Below are 19764 nucleotides of genomic sequence, written 5' to 3' on the forward strand. Positions count from 1 at the left end.
TGTACAAATCGGCAAGATGATCTACCGAATCTCTCACGCGCATAGGAATGAAATGCGCCGACTTAGTCAACCGATCTACAATCACCCAAATAGCATCACTACCCCGCTGAGTCCTTAGAAGACCCACAACGAAGTCCATAGTGACGTGTTCCCACTTCCACTCGGCAATAGGCAAGGGTTGCAACAAACCCGCCGGCCTCTGATGTTCGGCCTTCACTTGCTGACAAGTAAGGCACTTAGATACGAAAGTTGCCACATCTCTCTTCATACCCCGCAACCAGAACTGGCGACCCAAATCCCGATACATCTTAGTGCCTCCTGGATGCACCGCAAGGCGTGAATGATGGAACTCTCAGAGTACCTCCTCTCGGCAAGACTCCGGCACAAACAGACGGTCTCGGTATCTCACAGTCAGGTCGGAATACATCGTCAAACCCTTCTCAACCTTCCCACCGGAAATCTTCTCACAAAGCGATTCTATCTCAAGGTCACCCCTCTGAGCCTCTAACACTCGAGTCACAAGTGTAGGCTGTGCAACAACAGAAAACAAGGCCGCAGCCTCAATGGATTCGCCCAAAAGTAAATCAAACTCCCCAAGTGGACCCAACATCTGCCATTCTCGGATGGCTATACTAGCTATGACACCAACAGGTTTCCTGCTAAGGGCATCGGCCACCACATTGGCCTTTCCCGGATGATAATGCAACTCAAAGTCATAATCCTCTATGAACTCCATCCACCTCCTCTGCCTCAAGTTCAAGTCTTTCTGTGTAAACAAATATTTCAGACTCTTATGATCCGAGAATACCTCGAATCTCTCACCATAAAGATAATGCCTCCAAATCTTCAGGGCAAATATCACAGCTGCTAACTCTAGGTCATGCGTAGGGTAATTCTGCTCGTGAATTTTCAACTGACGTAAGCCATAGGCAATCACTTTCCCCTCCTGCATCAACACACAACCCAGACCCTCTCGTGAGGCGTCACAATAGACTGCATAACCCAACCCTCTCTCTGGAATAATCAAGACTGGAGCGGTGGTTAGTCTAACTTTCAGCTCCTGAAACGACTTTTCACAAGTCTTACTCCATACAAATTTGACTCCCTTCCGAGTCAATCTAGTTAAAGGCGAAGCTAATCTGGAGAAATCTTTCTCAAACCGACGATAATCCCCAGCTAACCCCAGAAAACTGCGGATCTCAAACACACTCTTAGGCTGTGCCCAATCTTGCACCGCCTCAATCTTGGATGTATCAACAGACAATCCTTCCCCAGAAACTACATGGCCTAAGAACTTGACCTCTTCTAGCCAGAACTCACACTTTCCAAACTTAGCATAAAGCTTATGGGCTCTAAGTAACTCAAGCACCACTCTCAAGTGTTCCTTGTGCTTCTCCTCAGAAGGTGAATAGATAAGGATGTCGTCCACGAATACGACTACAAAACGATCTAAAAATTCCCGGAATATCCGGTTCATCAAATCCATAAAAAGTGCCGGTGCATTGGTGAGCCCAAATGGCATCACCAGAAACTCATAGTGGCCATACCGCGTACGGAATGCCGTTTTCGGAATATCCTCCTCCCTGACTCTTAACTGATGATAACCCGATCTCAAGTCTATCTTTGAGAAACAACGGGAACCCTTCAACTGATCGAACAGATCATCTATACGAGGCATAGGGTACTTATTCTTAACCGTAGCCCGATTCAATTTCCGGTAATCTATACAAAGTCTCAAAGCACCACCTTTCTTTTTAACAAAGAGGGCCGGTGCTCCCCACGGCGAAACACTAGGACATATAAAGCCCTTATCTAGCAACTCCTGGAGCTGAATCTTTAACTCAACTAACTCGGCTGGGGCAAAACGATAAGGTGCCATAGAAATCGGCGCCGTGCCGGGCACTAGGTCAATAGAGAACTCAATCTCTCGATGCGGTGGCAAACCAACAAGATCCTCGGGGAAGACGTCCGAGTACTCACAAACCACCCTTGGCAACACAATCTGAGTCTCAACATCCTCACTAATCGAAAGGTTAGCAAGTAGACTACTAAGCTCACTCCGTCCTCGCGGAACATACCCCGGTGGCAACACATTACCAACCCAGTCCCCCAGAAAATGAAAATACTCTCCGCTCACGGTACAACAAGTGACTCTCTGGCGGTAGCAATCAATAACTGCCCGGTATGACGATAACCAGTCCATACCCAAAATAACATCGAAACCTCTCATAGGCATAACTACAAAGGAAAATGGGATTCTATGGTAATCAACCTCTATATCACAACCCCTAACACCTTGTTTCAAAATCAATTCACCCCCAAGAGGTGACACTACACATATAGGAGATGCTAACTGTGCTAACTCCAACTCTAAAACAGATGCAAATGCAGCAGACACAAAGGAATGGAATGCACCCGTATCAATCAAAACATTAGCAACCGAGTTGCAAAACAAGAAGGTACCTCTCACAACTGATGGTGCTGGCACAAGATCCTGCGCGGTAACAGCATACACGCGCCCAGCCGACCTCTGATCAACCTGCTCACCCCTAGGAGCATAAGATTGTTGCATCGACTGGGACGATGAGCCCCCCTGATTGGCCCTCGTGGCCTGACCCGACTAAGCTGGCTGCTGACCCTGAATCGGCCTCAAACCAGATGCACCAGGTGTGCCACCCAACTGCGGGCAATACCTCTTCATATGCCCTGGCTGACCACATTGATAACATGAGAGTGGCTGGCCTCTACCCTGACTCTGGCTCTGAGATCGAGCCGTAGATGATGCTGCTCTCTGCACTCCTCCCCTCTGAGGACAAAATGGAGACTTGTGGCCCAGCTGGCCACACTTGAAACAGGTAATGTCTCCCTGACTGCCTTTCCCTAAACTAGCACTCGGCACAGGAAAAGTCGATCTAGAAAAGCTACCCTGAGACTGTTGAGGATTAAAACCCTTCTGTCTCCTACCATCACTCTGACTATCCTGACTCCTCTTGGAGCCCTTCTGTCCTTCCTCCTCCTCCTGCATCATAATTTCCATGTGGGCTGCAGCATCAACCATACGCCCATAATCCCGAATCATAGTTCCCCCAACTCTCAGCTTGAGGCCACGCCTCAACTTCTTCTCAAACTCAATACAACGGCGTTCCTCAAACGCCACCAACTCAGGTGCAAACCTGGACAAACTAGTAAATGCAGCCTCAAACTCGGCCACTGAAGAACTCAACTGCTTAAGCTAACAAAACTGGTCTCTCAGCTTCTCCCTGACTGCTGGAGATAAGAACTTCTCCTGGAAAGCATTCACAAAAGCCTACCATGTACCTCCTATACGACCCTTAGTAAACTTCCACCACTGACCCGCATCCCCCTTCAACTGGAAAGATGCCAAGGTCACTTTCAACCCCTCGTCTTCGATGCCAAGCATCTCAAACGTCTTCGTTGTCTGTTCGAGCCATTCATCTGCCTTAAGCGGCTCTTTAGGATCACCCACAAATTCATCCGGGTTAGACCGGAAGAACTCCCTCTTCAGAAAGGAGGGTCCTGCATCCGCAACAACAACCTGAGCTTGATTCTCAGCTCTGAGAATGCCTACTGACTCCCTGAATGCCCCTGCTATCTCTCGGGCTAGAGCGCCCATAGCCTGCTGGCCTACTGGCTCGGCCACATTGGCCTGGCCAATTCCCTCCTGAACTGCCGGAATCTCCTTTGGCACAGGCACCTCCTGCCTACCCGGCCTACCACGCCTACCGCGTCCTCGTCCTCGTCCTGACATCCTAATAAAGGAAACAAAGACATTAGCACATTAATAAATGTGCTGAAGCTAAACACTCACGGCCTAATGCATTGGACAACAATAATTCATTCCACGTAAGCATATAATCACATAAGCACCTACGAATTTCATTCCCGGATAATGATAGTCCCAATACGTTACTATAGTTCCGGTTGGAAGCAGCAGTGATCAAGTGCCTTTCCAACAAGACTACAAGAAACTCAAGGGTCCAATCACATCCAAGAAACTACATTCCATACCCACATAATCACATAAACATGTTATCACATAAGCATATAACATTACACTAAGTCTCTATCAGACGAGATGAACCCATTGTGATACTAATCACTTCCCACGTACCCAAAGTATTCAAACCCGGTACGCTCTGATACCAAGTTGTAACGCCCTAAAAATTAACCCATTATATATAACATTGACATGCATTATTTAAAGAAAACACTTTAATAATTCATTATAATAATCATCAGAGTCTTACTAAACAAACGCATTACATGTAACATCAAATTAAATGCCCTACAGGCTTACATCTTTCCAAGCCAAAACTTGGACACAAAAGTATGAGTTCTAACTCAAATACAAATAAAGCCCTAGGCTTGAGTGTTTACATGTACTAACAAATAAAAGCAAACAACTGAAAATAGTCTTCAGAATCCAAGTCCTTCTAAGCTAAGTCCTTGGAGGTAGCTTATCACCTGAACCTGAAAATGATGTTCCCATAAAGGGTGAGCCACAGCCCAGTAGAAATATACTAAACCACATATAAGCAATGAATAAAGCAATAGCATTCAACAGATGGTTAACCAAGATAATCAATTACATCATTATACAGTTTCATGACATTAAAGTCTGAGACACGTTTTACTTTCCAATATTATCAATATGGCTCAGAACCTGGCCAAACTTACAACGGTGAAATATATATATATATATATATATGTCATATTCACATTCTTCCAATGTTAACAAACAGATGAGACTCAGGCTCAAATCAAAACACTTCATACTTCCAATTTGATACACATTTTAGTGCTGTATCAATAAATACACTTCAATATAAATAAGCACACATAAAAGTGATGCTAATGGAGTCCATCCCCTATCTCCTCCCAAACAAAAATCCGGTTTAGAGGTCCATCCCCTATCTTCCCCTAAATAGTGGAGTACATCCCCTATCTCCTCCAACACAAAACAAAGTATGTAAACACATCACATATACAACACACAGTCAATACACATAATGTCTATATTAATTCAACAGTCAAAATTAATGACACAACCAATGCGATTAGTTTCAGTTATACCTAATCCGCATGCATTGTCTACAACAATCATGACTATCCTCCACCGATAGCCCAAAACAGTTATTTCTAGACTTGGAAATAAATATATCAACAATTCAATAGGCAAGTGATTTAAATTATCCAACTACACCATTTAATCAACAAATTCCCCAATTTCATGAATTTAACCAAATTCCTCAATTCCCTTAAATCAATTATACAAATTAATTAATTATTACAACTAGGGTTTTTCCCAAAATTATCAAAGTATCCCCAACATATCAAAATACCAAAACTTAGAACAAAACTTATAGAATGGAGTAGGAAATCCCTACCTCGAAGAAATAGCCCCAAAAGAGAAGATGGAGATGAAGACCCAAACTTCAAAGTGCTCCAAACTACCAACAATTCAGATTAAAACGAAGCCCTTGACTCACACACTCTTTTTAATGAAGGATCTAGGGTAGAAACACACCCTAAGTGGATCAAATCTAAGAGAGAAGGTGAGTAGGGTGAGGGAGAAGTCGAACCTTAGGGTTTGGAATCTAAAAAGAGGATGAAAAACTGATCAAAACCCGCTGCTGTCTAATAAAACTGGACAGGCTCGCTCGAGCGAAGAATTGGTCGCTCGAGCGACCAGACACAAGAAATACTCGCTCGAGCAAAAAAAAGCTCGCTCGAGCCAAGAATGCAAAGCTACAGGTCCATACCAGACGCAACCTCTCGCTCGAGCGATCAAACCCTGGCTCGAGCGAAGAACCAAAAAAAACAACAGCTCGCTCGAGCGACCAACTCCTCGCTCGAGCGAAGATCCAAAATTCTGGACAGCAACACTTGATTTCTAAACCCAACCAACCTGAAACAAACCTGCCCAACACAACCTATAACTCCAAATGAGAAAATAAGGGACAACAACAACAATTATATAATGACAGAATCTACGGAGCCTAAGTCCAAATATAATAATCAAATGGGAAAAGACCGGGGTCGCTATACCCTCTGTTTTTCCCCCCCCCTCCAATTTTCTTCCAATTTTTTTTTTTTTTTGTGAGAATTTTCAAATGATTTTTTGATTTGGTGGAATAATAGAATTTCTTTTTAAACCAAAAGGCTAAAATTGGTATGATAAGGATTTGGAAGTTCCAAAAAAATAAATAAATAAATAAAATGTGGTGTTTCTTGAAAGCACCACTAAATGTTGGATATGACATCATTAGTTGACAGAGACGGAAAGAAGGTGATAGACGTTAGGATATTAGGATATTGCAACGTTTTTCATAATTGTCGTTGTAAGACATTATTGATGTTTTTGAAACGCCGTAAGCCTAAGATGGCAGCTGCATCTGTGATGCAATTTAGAAATGTCGCCTTTTCTTATGGTAGTGTTTTTTTAGACCTAAGGCGGCATTTTTGAAACGCTGCCACCAAGAGCCCGATTTCCTATAGTGATACCACGGTTATATATCTCTTTAGCAAAACCAAATTGTTGAAGTTTTCATTCTCTGCGAGTATTAACAAAAAGTTTCAATTGTGTTAGGTCATTAAACCATCCTGTCTCACTATCCCAAAAATTGTTTTTAGTTTTTCCTTTGAAATATAGAGAGTTTCAGTGAGTACTTTCTAATGATATAAATGGGAGTCTATGCCATATACCAGGAACAGCACAAGACAGAACCTGGTCTTACTCTGGTTCAACATCAGAAGTTTAGCCAACCCAAAGTCAGAAATCCGAGCATTGTAATAATCATCCAGAAGTATGTTCTGAGGCTTTATATCACAATGGATGATCTGGGTACTACATTCTTCATGCTGGTACACAAGTCCTCTGGCAATCTCCAATGCAATTTGGGTCCTTTGATTCCAACTTGGCTTCTTCTCCACAAAGAGAAAGCTTGCTAAAGTCCCATTGCTCATGAACTCGTACACTAACATCCAATGTTGTTCTTCGTCACAAAATCCGAGTAGTCGGACCAGATTCTTGTGATGTGTCTGCCTAATTACATTTACATCAGTTTTGAATTCCTTCTCTTTCTCTTGAACCACCCTATCTAGTTTCTTCACTGCAACAACTACTCTGGAACCCATTTGTATCGCCCATTTGTAAACAATACCAAAAGCTCCGCTTCCCAGTTCTTCCTTGAAACCATTTGTAGCTTCTACAAGCTCTTCGTAAGTAAAATAACAAAGATTAGTCTCCACAGCATTGTGATTGACATGATGAATTTTTATGCTTTTCTTGTGGTAGATGAGGAAAAAGCCCAAGCAAACAGCACCAATCAATACAAAATTGATGAACATAGAGCTACCCAATAGAACCGATCCAATGAGAATTAAGGTCCTCTGGTTCTTCTTTGTTTTTGGAACCGGAGGAGAAGGAAGAGTTTGAGGAGGAGGCTATAATAGAGGAAGATTGCTTTTCCTAAACTTCATGAAAGCCTGACCATTAACAACATTGTCCTCTCTCCCATTTGAAAGTGGCAGCTTCTTCTTCCAGCAACTATCTCCTCTCAAAATGGCAACAGCACAAAAACAGTCATTGATGCAAGACCTTTTGCATGGCGTTTCAGTCCCAGACACCAATTGTTCATAGTTAGATGTTGGCCAATCAGTATCGATTAGTGTCTCAAAATCGTGGATATCTTCCGTGGAATTGATGTCATTTTCTAAACAACCTTGTGCGAAATTTGGCTTGCAGCGTCCATACGCATTGCTTGGATCAAGTAAGGAATACCCTCGCGGGCATTTGCAATTTGGCCTTTTATAATCATTGAGTTTGCAAATGCTGTTAAACCCACAAGCCCCACTGCCTTCAGTTCCACAAATATCAACACATATATTATCTGGCTGTGACCAAATAGGAGTCCACTTTGTACCGCTGTTGAAAGTCTTCGGATGATAATATTGGGTGAAAACTCCATCAAAATTCAGAGTTGCTCTGTGAAAATTTTCAGTAGCTGGGAACAACATACTCTATGGTGTCATATCGAATCTATGGTTATTCCTTCTCAATATGTACATGAATCTTGTGTCATCAAAGATCACTTAGTAACCAAAATTGGACGAATTGAAGGGATTATACGTGCCGCTGATATAGTAAGCATCATAAGCAAAATTGGTAGTGATATCTCTGGTATTAACGACAAGATTCTCGTCTGGCAACAAACGGAATTGAAACCTTCCCTGCGAGAAATTGGTCTCCGAAAGGCGAGAAAATATTACCCCACATGACTCCATAATCTGTGTAGGCAACATGGTATCAGTTGGATTTTTGAAACTCTCCCATAGATTGATAGAATCGCTGTGCACAAGTACAAAGTTGCCACTATCATTCATAAAACCATATGCAACATTGTCGAGAATAGGCTAAGACTGCCACAATTCATTACCTTAAGGGTCACTGAGCACTAGCCCTCTGTCAACAGTTAGGCCTAGTTTGGATCCAATTGAGATAGGGACACCATGATACCCATACCAGACAATGGTTTGGTCTGGTATTTGGTAATACCATATGGAGAGCAAGAAGAGATTTTTTTCCTCAAGTGGTTTAAACCCAAATGCAAAAACACCAGAGGGTGAAAGTCATGGGGTGTCCTTGTTATATGCAGTGATAGATGTACCCACGTCTACGGTACCATTAGTCTGAGCAACAATAGAAAATGGCAGGAGGAAGAGTAACAAGAAGAGGAAGAGTAGATGATGACGTAGAGCACGAGCCATTGATAGATAGATCAAGCTCGATTTGGGTAGATGGAAATAAATGAATAAAAAAACAAAGACCAAAGTGTTTTTAGGCAAAGGAAAAGACTTCCTTTCAGCAAAGACTTCTATATCCATAGCATAATTTCAAATGTACCCCTTCCTTCTTGTTAGTCTTTGGTCACCATTATTGAATATTAATACCCCTTAGAATGGGCAACATTGTGGATCACTAGTATGGTTTCAATGACACTATCAGAGCCACATATATAGTTGTCTGGACCATTAAAAGTCCATAAAATAAAATACCGATAATTGTCATAATGTTGGACTCAATTTCACCTCACATGATATGCGCAATACAGAAAGGACAAGTTTTAATGGAATGACAATTAATAAAAATGAAAATGGGTTAGCTTGTAATTTCAAAGAATTAAAGAGAAAAATGTTTTTATAATAATCATATTAATTGTGAATTTATCATATTTATAGTGAATTGGGTATTAACTCGGCTATGAATCAATTAGTACAGTGAACAGATCAATATATGTGTACTAATGGGGAGGATTAACTTTTTAGACATGAAAAAAATTTGAAAATAAGATTCAAGCCTATATTTTCTTGAATCACTAAATATCATGCAAAATAAATAAATGAATATTTGCCATGCTTTCATATGCATCCAGTTAGTCACGCATCCTCAAGTGCACTAATCAAGTTTTAAAATTGTATTAGTTTATATTTATATCATATATTAGTTAAATCTTCAAATTGATAAGTATTAAAAAGTATTTTTAAAATTTTTATTAGTGAATTCTTAACATTTGATTATTTCTAGAATTCTCAACATTTGATGGGTACATAAGCAATGTTTTTGATCATTTGATTTTGACACCTTTACCAACAAAACCTTGTGTTCGTTGAATAGTCCACACGGTTTCGTGAGTTCAAAATTGAAATAGCCCACACAATTTCTAGCTTTTTTATTTTCTCCCATAAATAAAAATAAAAATAAAAAATCCAAACATATCATCAAAGTATCACGACACATATAAAAATTCATTAAGATTGATGCAAGAAAATAATGAAATTCTACTTATATCACCAATTTAACTCCTTACACCTTTAAAATTCAATTTTTTTTAGAGTATTAACACGTGCTTAAATTTTTTGGACACCCCAATTTCTAATTTTTCTTGGGAAATTTGGCCATAAATTCCTCTTATCTTCCTTTCTTGTTAAAATGACCAAAAAAAAAAAAAAATTATACTTTCAAAATGCCCTCATAATTATAAAGTCTTGTATAAAGGATAAAAATTTTTAGATTTATATTTTGTGTGACAAATTTACCCCTTCACACACGCACTCTCTATCTTTCTCCTCTTTCTCTCCATCAGTTTATCATCTCTCTCTCAACTCTTTCTTTCTCTATGTCTTTTTAAGATCTCTCTCCACCACCACCACCACCACCACCACCACCACCGTCTACACCACTACCACCATCACCATCTCTACTACCACGACTACCATGACTACTATCGTTTCCACCACCTCCGTCGTCTCCACCAACACCATCTCAACCATCAATGTTGTTCGTTATCACTATTGTCACCACTGTTTCACCACTAGCATCTCAACTACTAGTGCCATTCGATGCCACCATCATCGTCGTTAGCGTCCAAGACTTCAGATCTAAGATTGATGACCTCAAATTTGAGATCTATCATCTCAGATTTATATTCTCTCCCTCTTTTTCTCTGTCTCCTCATCATGCTTTGTTTTTCAGACCGTAAAATTTTACTCTAGTTTGAACCAAATCTAAGGCAATATATGTGCTCTCTCTATCTCTCTATTTGTCTATTTTTTTTCTTTGGTATGTCCTCTATTTTTGTTTGACAAAATGAGAGTAAAATTTTACTCTTATATATGCTCTGATTTTGTTTGATAGAACGAGAGTAAAATTTTACTCTGGTATGTGCTCTATTTTTGTTTGATAAAATGAGAGTAAAATTTTACCTCTAAAGCAATATCTGTGCGTAACGATATAAAATTTTACTTTGAATCCTAGTAAATTTTACCCTGATTCTCTGAATAAGGGTAAAATTTACTAGTAGTCAAAGTAAAATTTTACTCTAAAATATACTGTGAGGATGACTTTACAGGAGAGCTAATATATATATATATATATGAGGATAGTATAGTAAAAGAAACAAGTTTTAAAATATTATGGGGTTTTGAAAGGATCTTTATAATTCTTGTCATTTTGAAAGACAAATTAGATAGTGAGGGGTCTATCACCAAATCCCCCATTTTTCTTTTATTACAATTATACCCTAAAATCAAATTACGGCTTCGTTTGGGAAGCAAAAGTTGGGGCTTTTTTTTGGCTATTTTAGCTATAAAAAACAAAATAGGCTTTTTAGCCTAATAAGACAAAACATCACATCCAACCCATAATCATTACATTCTTTCTCTCACAAAAAATCCAAAAAAGCCAAAAAAGCCTAAAGTTCTTCCCAAACTAGGCTTTTTAAAAAGCCCCAGGCTAAAATAGCCAAAAAAGCCAAAAAGCCAACCCACTTCCCAAACCAACTCTACATTAAAAAAGATCATTTAATGGAACACTCACCTATCAAATAAGAATTAACACTATACAATATTGTATACCCACCCCTACCTCCACATCTATCTCTATGTATTTCACCTTTCTAAACCCTAAACATGTTACTCTTCATAACCAACCAACATAAACCCTAAGCTTGTTACTCTTCATGACCATCTTAAACCCTGAATATATCCTCTTCATCACCATCATAAACCCTCTTGAATCAGAAACCTTGAACCAAAAAGCTCTTTTCAAGTCCAACGTATTACTCTTCATCAGTTATTTCACCTTGTAGAGCAATGGAGGATGATGACAACAATTCTGATGAGGCTAGCGTTCCATTGGTAAGTTTATCTGTCTTATATTAACATTTTCGGTCATTTTCAATCATTGCTATTTTGTTCAAACTGTTCGGTACTGGTTTCCCAACTGTTAAGATTATGTTCTGTAACATAGTACTGAACACAAACATTTAGTTCCATATATGGGTTCCGAACAATATGCAGATAGTTGGTGCTATTGAACCGAATATAACCTTTATTTTTGGTACTAATGTGCTGAACAATTCAATTTTTGCATCTTCAACACCAAATCGTGTTTTTCGTGAACATTTTTCTCTCTAAAACTCCCTTTTATGCCGAAATAAACCAAAAAATAAAAATGTGATAGAAAGGAAAGAGGCAATGTTGTTGATGGGAGTCGATATTTACGTAAGAGGAATTTTCGACGAGTTTTCTACAATGGTGGACAGGAATTTCCGACGAGTTTTTCGATGGCATTCTTTAGACATCGTCGAGTCGATTCCTCCTTTCGTTGAGAGTTGATAGGAATTTCAATGATGGACCGTCGATGCAATATGCTCTTCACTGAGGCAATGGTGTTTACTGATGTAATGACTGTCAGAGTTCTTTTCAACAAGAGATAGACAGTCATCAAAAGGAGAATGAGAGAGGTGTGCAAAATTAGATGGGTGTGCCTTAGGTGTGATAATATTATGAATAAGGGTAAATTTCGGGGTGTTCAAAGAAATTTTATTGTAATTTAGGGTCTAGGGTGGGGGCTCAAAGAAATGGGGGGTCCAAAGAATTTAGGCAGGTGCTAATAGCAATAGCAGCCTTCTTATTTTATTTTATATTTTTTAAATTTCTATAATTCTTTTTATTACCTTCATCCCTAACCTTCCTTATTCTCCTTCTTCTTACACCTAAAACCTAAAAAACCCTAACCCTAATTCTCTCCCATTATCACCACCTCCAATGTCCCACAACCAGCGCCGCTACTCTCCCGCCACTCCGCCACCACTTCACTACCCTAATTTTATTAGTTCTTTACAATTACAACCCAACAAGTAAAGAAAAACCCGACCTTACCCAACATAGATATGGAGGTAACTTATAAAGATTATCATAAATCGCAACCAAAATCATAAACATGACCTTTAGGGTCAATAGAAGAATCACTATAGAGATCACAGATAATTCTGCCATGGATTTCCCAGTCCTAGTTATCATACCACAAATCATCATCATCATGAGGATTGTAGAGATAAAAAGTGGTAGTGGCACTTTCTTCGACAACGACTCCATATGATGGCAACAACAGTGAGAGGGTGGTGATTGCGTGGTGGTGTCCGCGATGGCAGTTGAAAAAGGCAGCAGTGGATAACGAAATCAGGGTTAGGTTTAGGACAAAAGAAAAATAAGGCGGTTGGAGGGCTTGCGCCGATAAAGATGGTGGTTGGAGGTGATGGTGAGAGAAAATTAGGATTCAGCTTTTTTAGGTTTTGGGTGTAAGGATGAGGAGGAAGGTTAGGGACAGGGGTAATAAAGGAATTATAGAAATTATATAAATAAAAAATAAAAGTTAAAAAAGTTAAATTTTGAGGGTGTAAGAAGTTAAATTGGTGATATAAGTAGAATTTCTCAGAAAACAAAGATAAAATAAAAGGTAAATTACACTTTGCCCTTTTATATTTGGTCAATTTTTTATTTTGGTCTTTAAAGTTTATTTTTCCTACTTTAGCCTTTCATATTTTAACTTTCTTATAGTTTACTCCCAAATTTAACTTATGTTCAAAATTTGATAGAAAATATTACAATAATTACCACATATCATAAAAAATATATTATTATATCGAAAATTGAATTTATGTCAGAGGTGTGAATTATATATAATAAAATATTTTTATATCATGTGACTATTAATGTGTCATTTTCTGTCTAATTTCAACAAAAAAAAATAATTTTAAAAATAAATTAAGAAAAATTTAAAATATGGAAGGTCAAAAACAAAGCGTGGCTTTTAGTCAATTGCTACATGTTGGTAATTTAGCCTTTTGAATATTTTACCATATCTTTTGAGGTCTACTAATGGCGTTGCAGGTATATAATCGTTGTAGACATCCGTGGTAAGGTTTGCAAAGTAGCAAAAGAGGGAGCTCCAAATATTCTAGGTTTGCAAAGTAGCAAAAGAGGGAGCTCCAAATATTCTGATGTCCAATCTTAATGGTTAAGAGGACAAGTCTCTTTGGTGGACTGTAGTAACCTTGAGTTTTACAATTATAGTTTAACCATTACTATTTAAATGTTACTGGCTAACTGTTATTTATATCTATTAAACTGTTACTTACATATTAGGGCTAAGCCTAATGTCTATACACTTCATCTCAAAGCGCCTCTCTCCCAATAAGGTAACAAGATCTTTCAAAAATTGAATCTGCTGAGGCAAAGATCCCCGTGTGGCCGCATTTTCATGCATGTGCCCATACAATGGTGGAGTGGCCGCAGAACATACATAGTGCGACTGTGAACCCATTTTGCGGCCCTTAGTGGGATGTGCGGTTGGACCAAAGATATACAAAGGCTTAAAAAACATGCATGCCTACTGGATGTGTGGGTCCATGCTTCAACTCTTGGACTATCTAGTTGCACAACAAAGCCCAATAAAACTCCAATTGATATCATGAAAATAGTTTTTATTTGTAAAATCTTTCAACTTGAATTTAATTGGGCCTCCTTCCTTCTCCTATTTTTGAAAGATATTGAAATGGCAAGTTTTGATGGAACAAAAAGATGTTCAACGAGCCCAATAATGGCCCGAACACTATCTTTTGTGAAACTACACTATTTTTATCATCGGGAAGCATCCAAACACCTAAGTCTTATGGTTAGTCAAAATGAGGTGTTTACACTGACAATTCGCCCCAGTCTTTGTTCATAATGTACAATGTGAAACGAGTGAGGGTCTAAATCTGGTAAATTCGTAGAAAATTTACTAAGCTATTGAAATGCCAAATAAAGACCGTATCACTAGACTTGGAGTCGCCACCTAATCTTTTTAAGGAAGCTAGAAAATCCTGACTCCTACCAATATAGGCCACCGATACACCGTGACCAAAGAACTCGGTCCGGGAGTTTAAGTATGAATGTGATTTGATGAAATGATGAGAATTTGAATAATTGATTTAGATGAATAATGATTTGAAATTGCTCCACTTTATACCTTGTTGAACTTGTTGACAGCATCATTATATATTGTTGTTAGTTATGCTCTAATGTTGCCTATTTAGAATATTTTGATAGAGATAACTATTGTTAATGGTCTATGGAAGATTGCATTGTTGTAGAAATATCTCAACAACTGAAACCCATTTTGTTAATCATGTGGTTTAATTTTGATGATGTCTCAAATATTATTTGATAATTTGTGATTTTTTTAATATATACATGTTATAATAATTTGACACAAAATATAAAAATATATTATATCTTTTTGATATATGTTGCACCGAATTCAAATTTATTTTGCATCTTTTAATATTTTAATTGTATGTAAGACACACTCACGTGATGAGTATATCATGAGCCATTATTTTGCATCATTTGAATATTATATATATATATAATATATATAATTTAAAAAGATAAAAAAAAACATACTCAAGTGGTGTCTCAGGGCGAATCTTTTATTTGATTATGTTTAATATATATGATGTTACATGTATGTATATTGTTTATTGCAAAAATATATACGTGAATATCATTTATATTATAATTATATATATATAAATAATATAATATTCAAAGGTATTGATTGAAGGAGAATGATTGAGTTTTATATTATATTTATATAATCAAATCAATCCCTTGGTGAAGTGTTTGAATTTGCCAGCTGCAAAGCTAGAAAAAAAAAGTAAAGTTAGTTGCATGCTATCTATTCTAGCGCTGTGTAGAGGAGTGTCTGTCTTCCCAACTGATAGATTTTTGGGTATAAATATAAGTGTTTTGTTCGGAGAAAAATCAAGAACTTTGAAAGAAAAAATTTGTGTGCATAGAAATCTTGATTGTACTTTCACTCTGCTCTTTCATTTTCAAATCTAAGTGTTGTCTCTGTTCTTACACTTTCATATCTACTCTTTGTGAAAAAATCATTATAAAAGAGATTGAAATACCTCTTATCTTTATTGATTATTTTGTGAGGGGATTTTGTAAGGGTTAGACATTTATTGTTGAGTGAGGCTCAACGGATAAAAGTAAGTCTTGTGTAAAATCCACAAGCTTGGTGAAGCTTTCGTGGTGTATTGATTCATTTTGATAGTGAAGAAATTCTCGAGGAGGATCCTTGAGGAGTGGACATAGGCCCGGCGTGCCGAACCACTATTAATCGTTGTGTTTGATTTTTTTTCCTTATCGCTTTTACTTTTATATTAATTATTATTATTCTATTTTTTATTTGTTAAATTCGAATATTTTGGCTATTATATTTAATATTGTGAAATTATTTTTAATAACTCAATTCACCCCCTATTGGTTTGCCTACTTGGGTTAACAGTTGGTATTAGAGCAAGGACTCTAGTATTTTTTACTTAAGCGTCTTAGAGTAGATTATGGCAACTCTTAGTTATTCATTACCTGAGGGACAAGTATCACTATTGTTTAGCGGCACAAACTTTAGTTATTGGAAAACCAGGATGACCATACACATACAATCTAACAATTATGATGCTGGAAAATCATTTGTAATGATCCAAAACCCCTTATCAAAACCGTAGAAGGCGAAAAGATAGCAAAACCTGAAGATGAGTAGATATAAGTTGATGCAAGAATTGCTCAATCCAATGTTAAAGCCACAAATTTGTTGTACTATGCCTTGGATGCCAATGAGTTCAATAGAATTTCTACATGTAAGACAACAAAAGAAGTTTGGGATAAACTCATAGTGACTCATAAGGGAATATACCAAGTTAAATAGTCTAAAGTTAGCTTGTTAGTCCATAATTATGAGCTCTTTAGTTACTCGAATATTTATTTGTTTTACTAATATTATAAATGGTTTATCTTTCTTGGTAAAATATATACTAATCTTGAAATTATAAGAAAGTGCTCAGGTCATTACCAAAAAGTTAGGAGAGAAAAGTCATTGCCATCACAGAAGCCTAGGACTTATCAAAGCTAAATCTAAACAAGCTAACGGGATCTATTCTCACACATAAGCTCATCATGAAATAAAGAGATGAAGAAGAAGACAATAAGAAAAAGAAGGGAATAGCTTTCAAACCACTACTACTCATGAAAAGGATGATGAAGATAATTCATAATTTGATGATGAAGAAATGGCCTTCTTAATAGAAAAGTTCCATAAATTTATGAAAAAGAATCAAAGTGAAAGAAGATTTTTCAAATGAGATTTTAACAAAAGAGAATTTAGTAGAAAAGATTTGACAAAAGGAGAAAATAATAAGAAAACTGAAATCACTTGTTATGAGTGTAACAAGCTTGATCACATCAAGGCCAATTGTTTGGAATTCAAGAAACAATACAAGAAAGACAAAAGAAGAGCCATAATTGTTGCATGGAGAGATAGCGACGAAAGTGACTCAGAAAATGATGATAGCAACCATGAAGTTGCCAACCTATGCCTAATGGAGTTTGGAGATGATGACGAGGAAAACAATGAGTCTTATTCTTTTGATGAATTACAATTCGCATTTGAAGAATTGCATGATGAATTTCGAAAACTTGGCACTAAAAATATTGCTCTTAAAAAATTGCTTTCAAGTTCAACAAAAGAAAATGAATCTTTATCTATTAAAATTGAAGTATTACAAAAATAAAATAAAATAAATGAATAAATAAATAAATAAATGAAGAAAATGAAATTTTAAAATCAAACGAATCCCTTATTTTACAAAAGGAATTAAATGATTTCAAAATTGAAAATGATTCTTTAAAAAAAGGATAAAGTTGTTTTAAACGAAAATATAGAAGATTGAAAAAACGTTTCTTTCAAAACTCACTCAAGGAAGAGACACTTTAGATAAACTTCTTAAAAGTCAAAATTGTACCTTTGGTAGAGTTGGAATTGGGTATAAACATTTTTCAAAAGAAAAAACTTTGAAAAATAGTTTTATTTATGCATCTTCTAGACACTCACATCTTACGTGTCATTTTTGTGGTAAAAAGGGTTATATTTCACCTTCATGTCCTGTTAAAAGAAATCCTTTTGCTATTGCTTTCAATGGTAGACTAGTAAAGAAGGAAAGCCAGCTAGATAAAGGGCTAGAGCAGGCCAGGGTAAAGGCCCTATTCTGATATTTCATTTGTTAATGTTAAGTTGCTCGTTTTAGAGTACTTGTAAGATAATATCTATAGGTCTATCATCTTCTCCTAATAGTTGCCTAGTTCCAATGATAGTAGGGCTAAGTAGAGATCTTTCCTTGACTAGATAGAGATAGATAAGAATATCACAGTACAGTAAGACTTTTCTTTAATAACATGCTAGCGAGTGTAATAGCAAGAAGGGCATAAGTAATAAGTTTTATACCGAGCATACGAGGGATATCAACCTTGGCTAAGAGGCCTAACGTGGCTACTTTTTCTATCCTAGTGTAAAGACACTTGTGTCAAATTCTAACTTTTACGAACCTAAAAAAATATGGGTACTAATAGAAAAATCAAATTTTTGTAGGTATGTTTCAAGACAAAATCTAGTAACGATATATGGTATCTTGATAATGCATGTTTGAGGCACATGACCGAGATAAAGCTACGTAACCTTCGACGACAATAGTAAAGGAAAAATCATTGGTGTAGGGACAGCGAGATTGTCGGCGGCAAGATCTTCAGATTTCGAGATCGAGTTTTTGTGAGATCTTCACTGATTAGATTTTCAAATATATGAGATCGTGTATATATGGATTAGATTTTCATATATATGATATATATATATATATGTGTGTGTGTGTGTGTGTGTGTGAAAGGGCAATATAGTCCACAAAAAAAGGGAAAAATTATGGTATGTCCTTCCTGAGCTACTCTCCTTTTTCTCAAGGACTTTTTGAAACTAAATTAATTAAGTTGTCTTTTATCCTAGAAAAAAGCCAAAAAAGGGGGGTTTCACCAAAAATTCCTTCCATCTAATTACATTCCAAAATTTTCAAAAAAAATTTATTATAATTTTATCTATAACTAAAATTACTAAAAACACCTTGAACCATAAAAACACAAACCCTAATTTCTCCCACCATTTTTTCAATCCCTTTCACTGGGCGACCTCCACTATCACCTGTCACTGCTCGCCTCAGCTGCCACCCACTTCGCCGCCATCTGCTTCGCCGCTATCCCAACCCTTTCTTCCCTCCCCACTACCACAACCACCTTCTCTTCCTCTCATTCTTCTTTATTCTTCTTCTCCTCCTATTCCAAACTCTAGATTTGAAACCTCTCCAGCTCTCTCTCTCTCTCTCTCTCTCACACTCACACACACACACGAACACACACACACGAAAGGCAACTGTGAGGGTTCCATTCGAAACAGAGAAGATGACATAGGTTGCGGGAGTAGGGATTTGGAAACAGGGTCATGGTATCGGGAGCGACTAGAAAGGAGATTATAGAGACAGCTGTGGTCAAGACGGTAACTGGAATTATTTATCAAAAGAATGCCAAATTTGAAGCCTTTAAAAAACAAGACTTCGTTGCAGTGTGAATTGCACAAGTTCCTGCTTTTGGTCCATGTAAGGGCACCATACAAAATGGCCTGGTCTCAAACTATTAAAAGTAAAAAGAAAAAGAAAAAGCAAAAGATTCTGTTACACACACAAATTGTTGGCCAACATACATTATCAGATTCCTAAAGCGGTTGATGTGGACTTGAATTATCATTTTGTTTCGAAAGGTAATTAATTGATCATTGAATATCACAACTGCCTTAAATATCAAACATGACTGACTGCTCAGAACTGCTGGTAAGTCGAGCATTTTCTTGAATATGACATCTCTCTCTCTCTCTCTCTCTCTCTCTCTCTCTCTCTCTCTCTCTCACACACACACACACACACACACACACACAAAATAGATAAAATATAAAAAATATATACTGTTACTCGTTCT

The 19764-nt window shown here is 37.4% G+C and overlaps 1 protein-coding gene and 1 pseudogene across 1 annotated transcript; both read right to left on the reverse strand.

Annotated features, from left to right (window-relative positions):
• Positions 1–488: 488 nt before the first annotated feature.
• On the reverse strand, positions 489–8048 carry LOC145814142 (G-type lectin S-receptor-like serine/threonine-protein kinase RLK1 pseudogene; annotated as a pseudogene).
• Positions 7468–11650, reverse strand: LOC145814143 (G-type lectin S-receptor-like serine/threonine-protein kinase LECRK3). Its single transcript, XM_082910668.1, has 4 exons — positions 11512–11650; positions 8974–9046; positions 8153–8395; positions 7468–8008 (listed from the first exon to the last, which is right to left on the reverse strand). Exons 1-4 carry the CDS (start codon positions 11648–11650, stop codon positions 7468–7470), a joined length of 996 nt encoding a protein of 331 aa, XP_082766794.1.
• Positions 11651–19764: the final 8114 nt, after the last annotated feature.

Source organism: Camellia sinensis, unplaced genomic scaffold (assembly GCF_055761805.1).
Source record: "Camellia sinensis isolate YWXY unplaced genomic scaffold, ASM5576180v1 Unanchor1, whole genome shotgun sequence".
NCBI lineage: Eukaryota > Viridiplantae > Streptophyta > Magnoliopsida > Ericales > Theaceae > Camellia > Camellia sinensis.

What these genes read in the sequence shown, in the direction of transcription:
- LOC145814143 (XM_082910668.1), bottom strand. Translation starts at nt 11,650, where the DNA reads ATGAAGAGTAATACGTTGGACTTGAAAAGAGCTTTTTGGTTCAAGGTT. An exon ending in CAAGCTTAGGGTTTATGTTG is followed by an intron (nt 9,047 to 11,511) that starts GTTGGTTATGAA and finishes TTAATGGTCCAG; the next exon opens with ACAACTATATATGTGGCTCT. An exon ending in GCTTACTATATCAGCGGCAC is followed by an intron (nt 8,009 to 8,152) that starts GTATAATCCCTT and finishes AAATTTTCACAG; the next exon opens with AGCAACTCTGAATTTTGATG.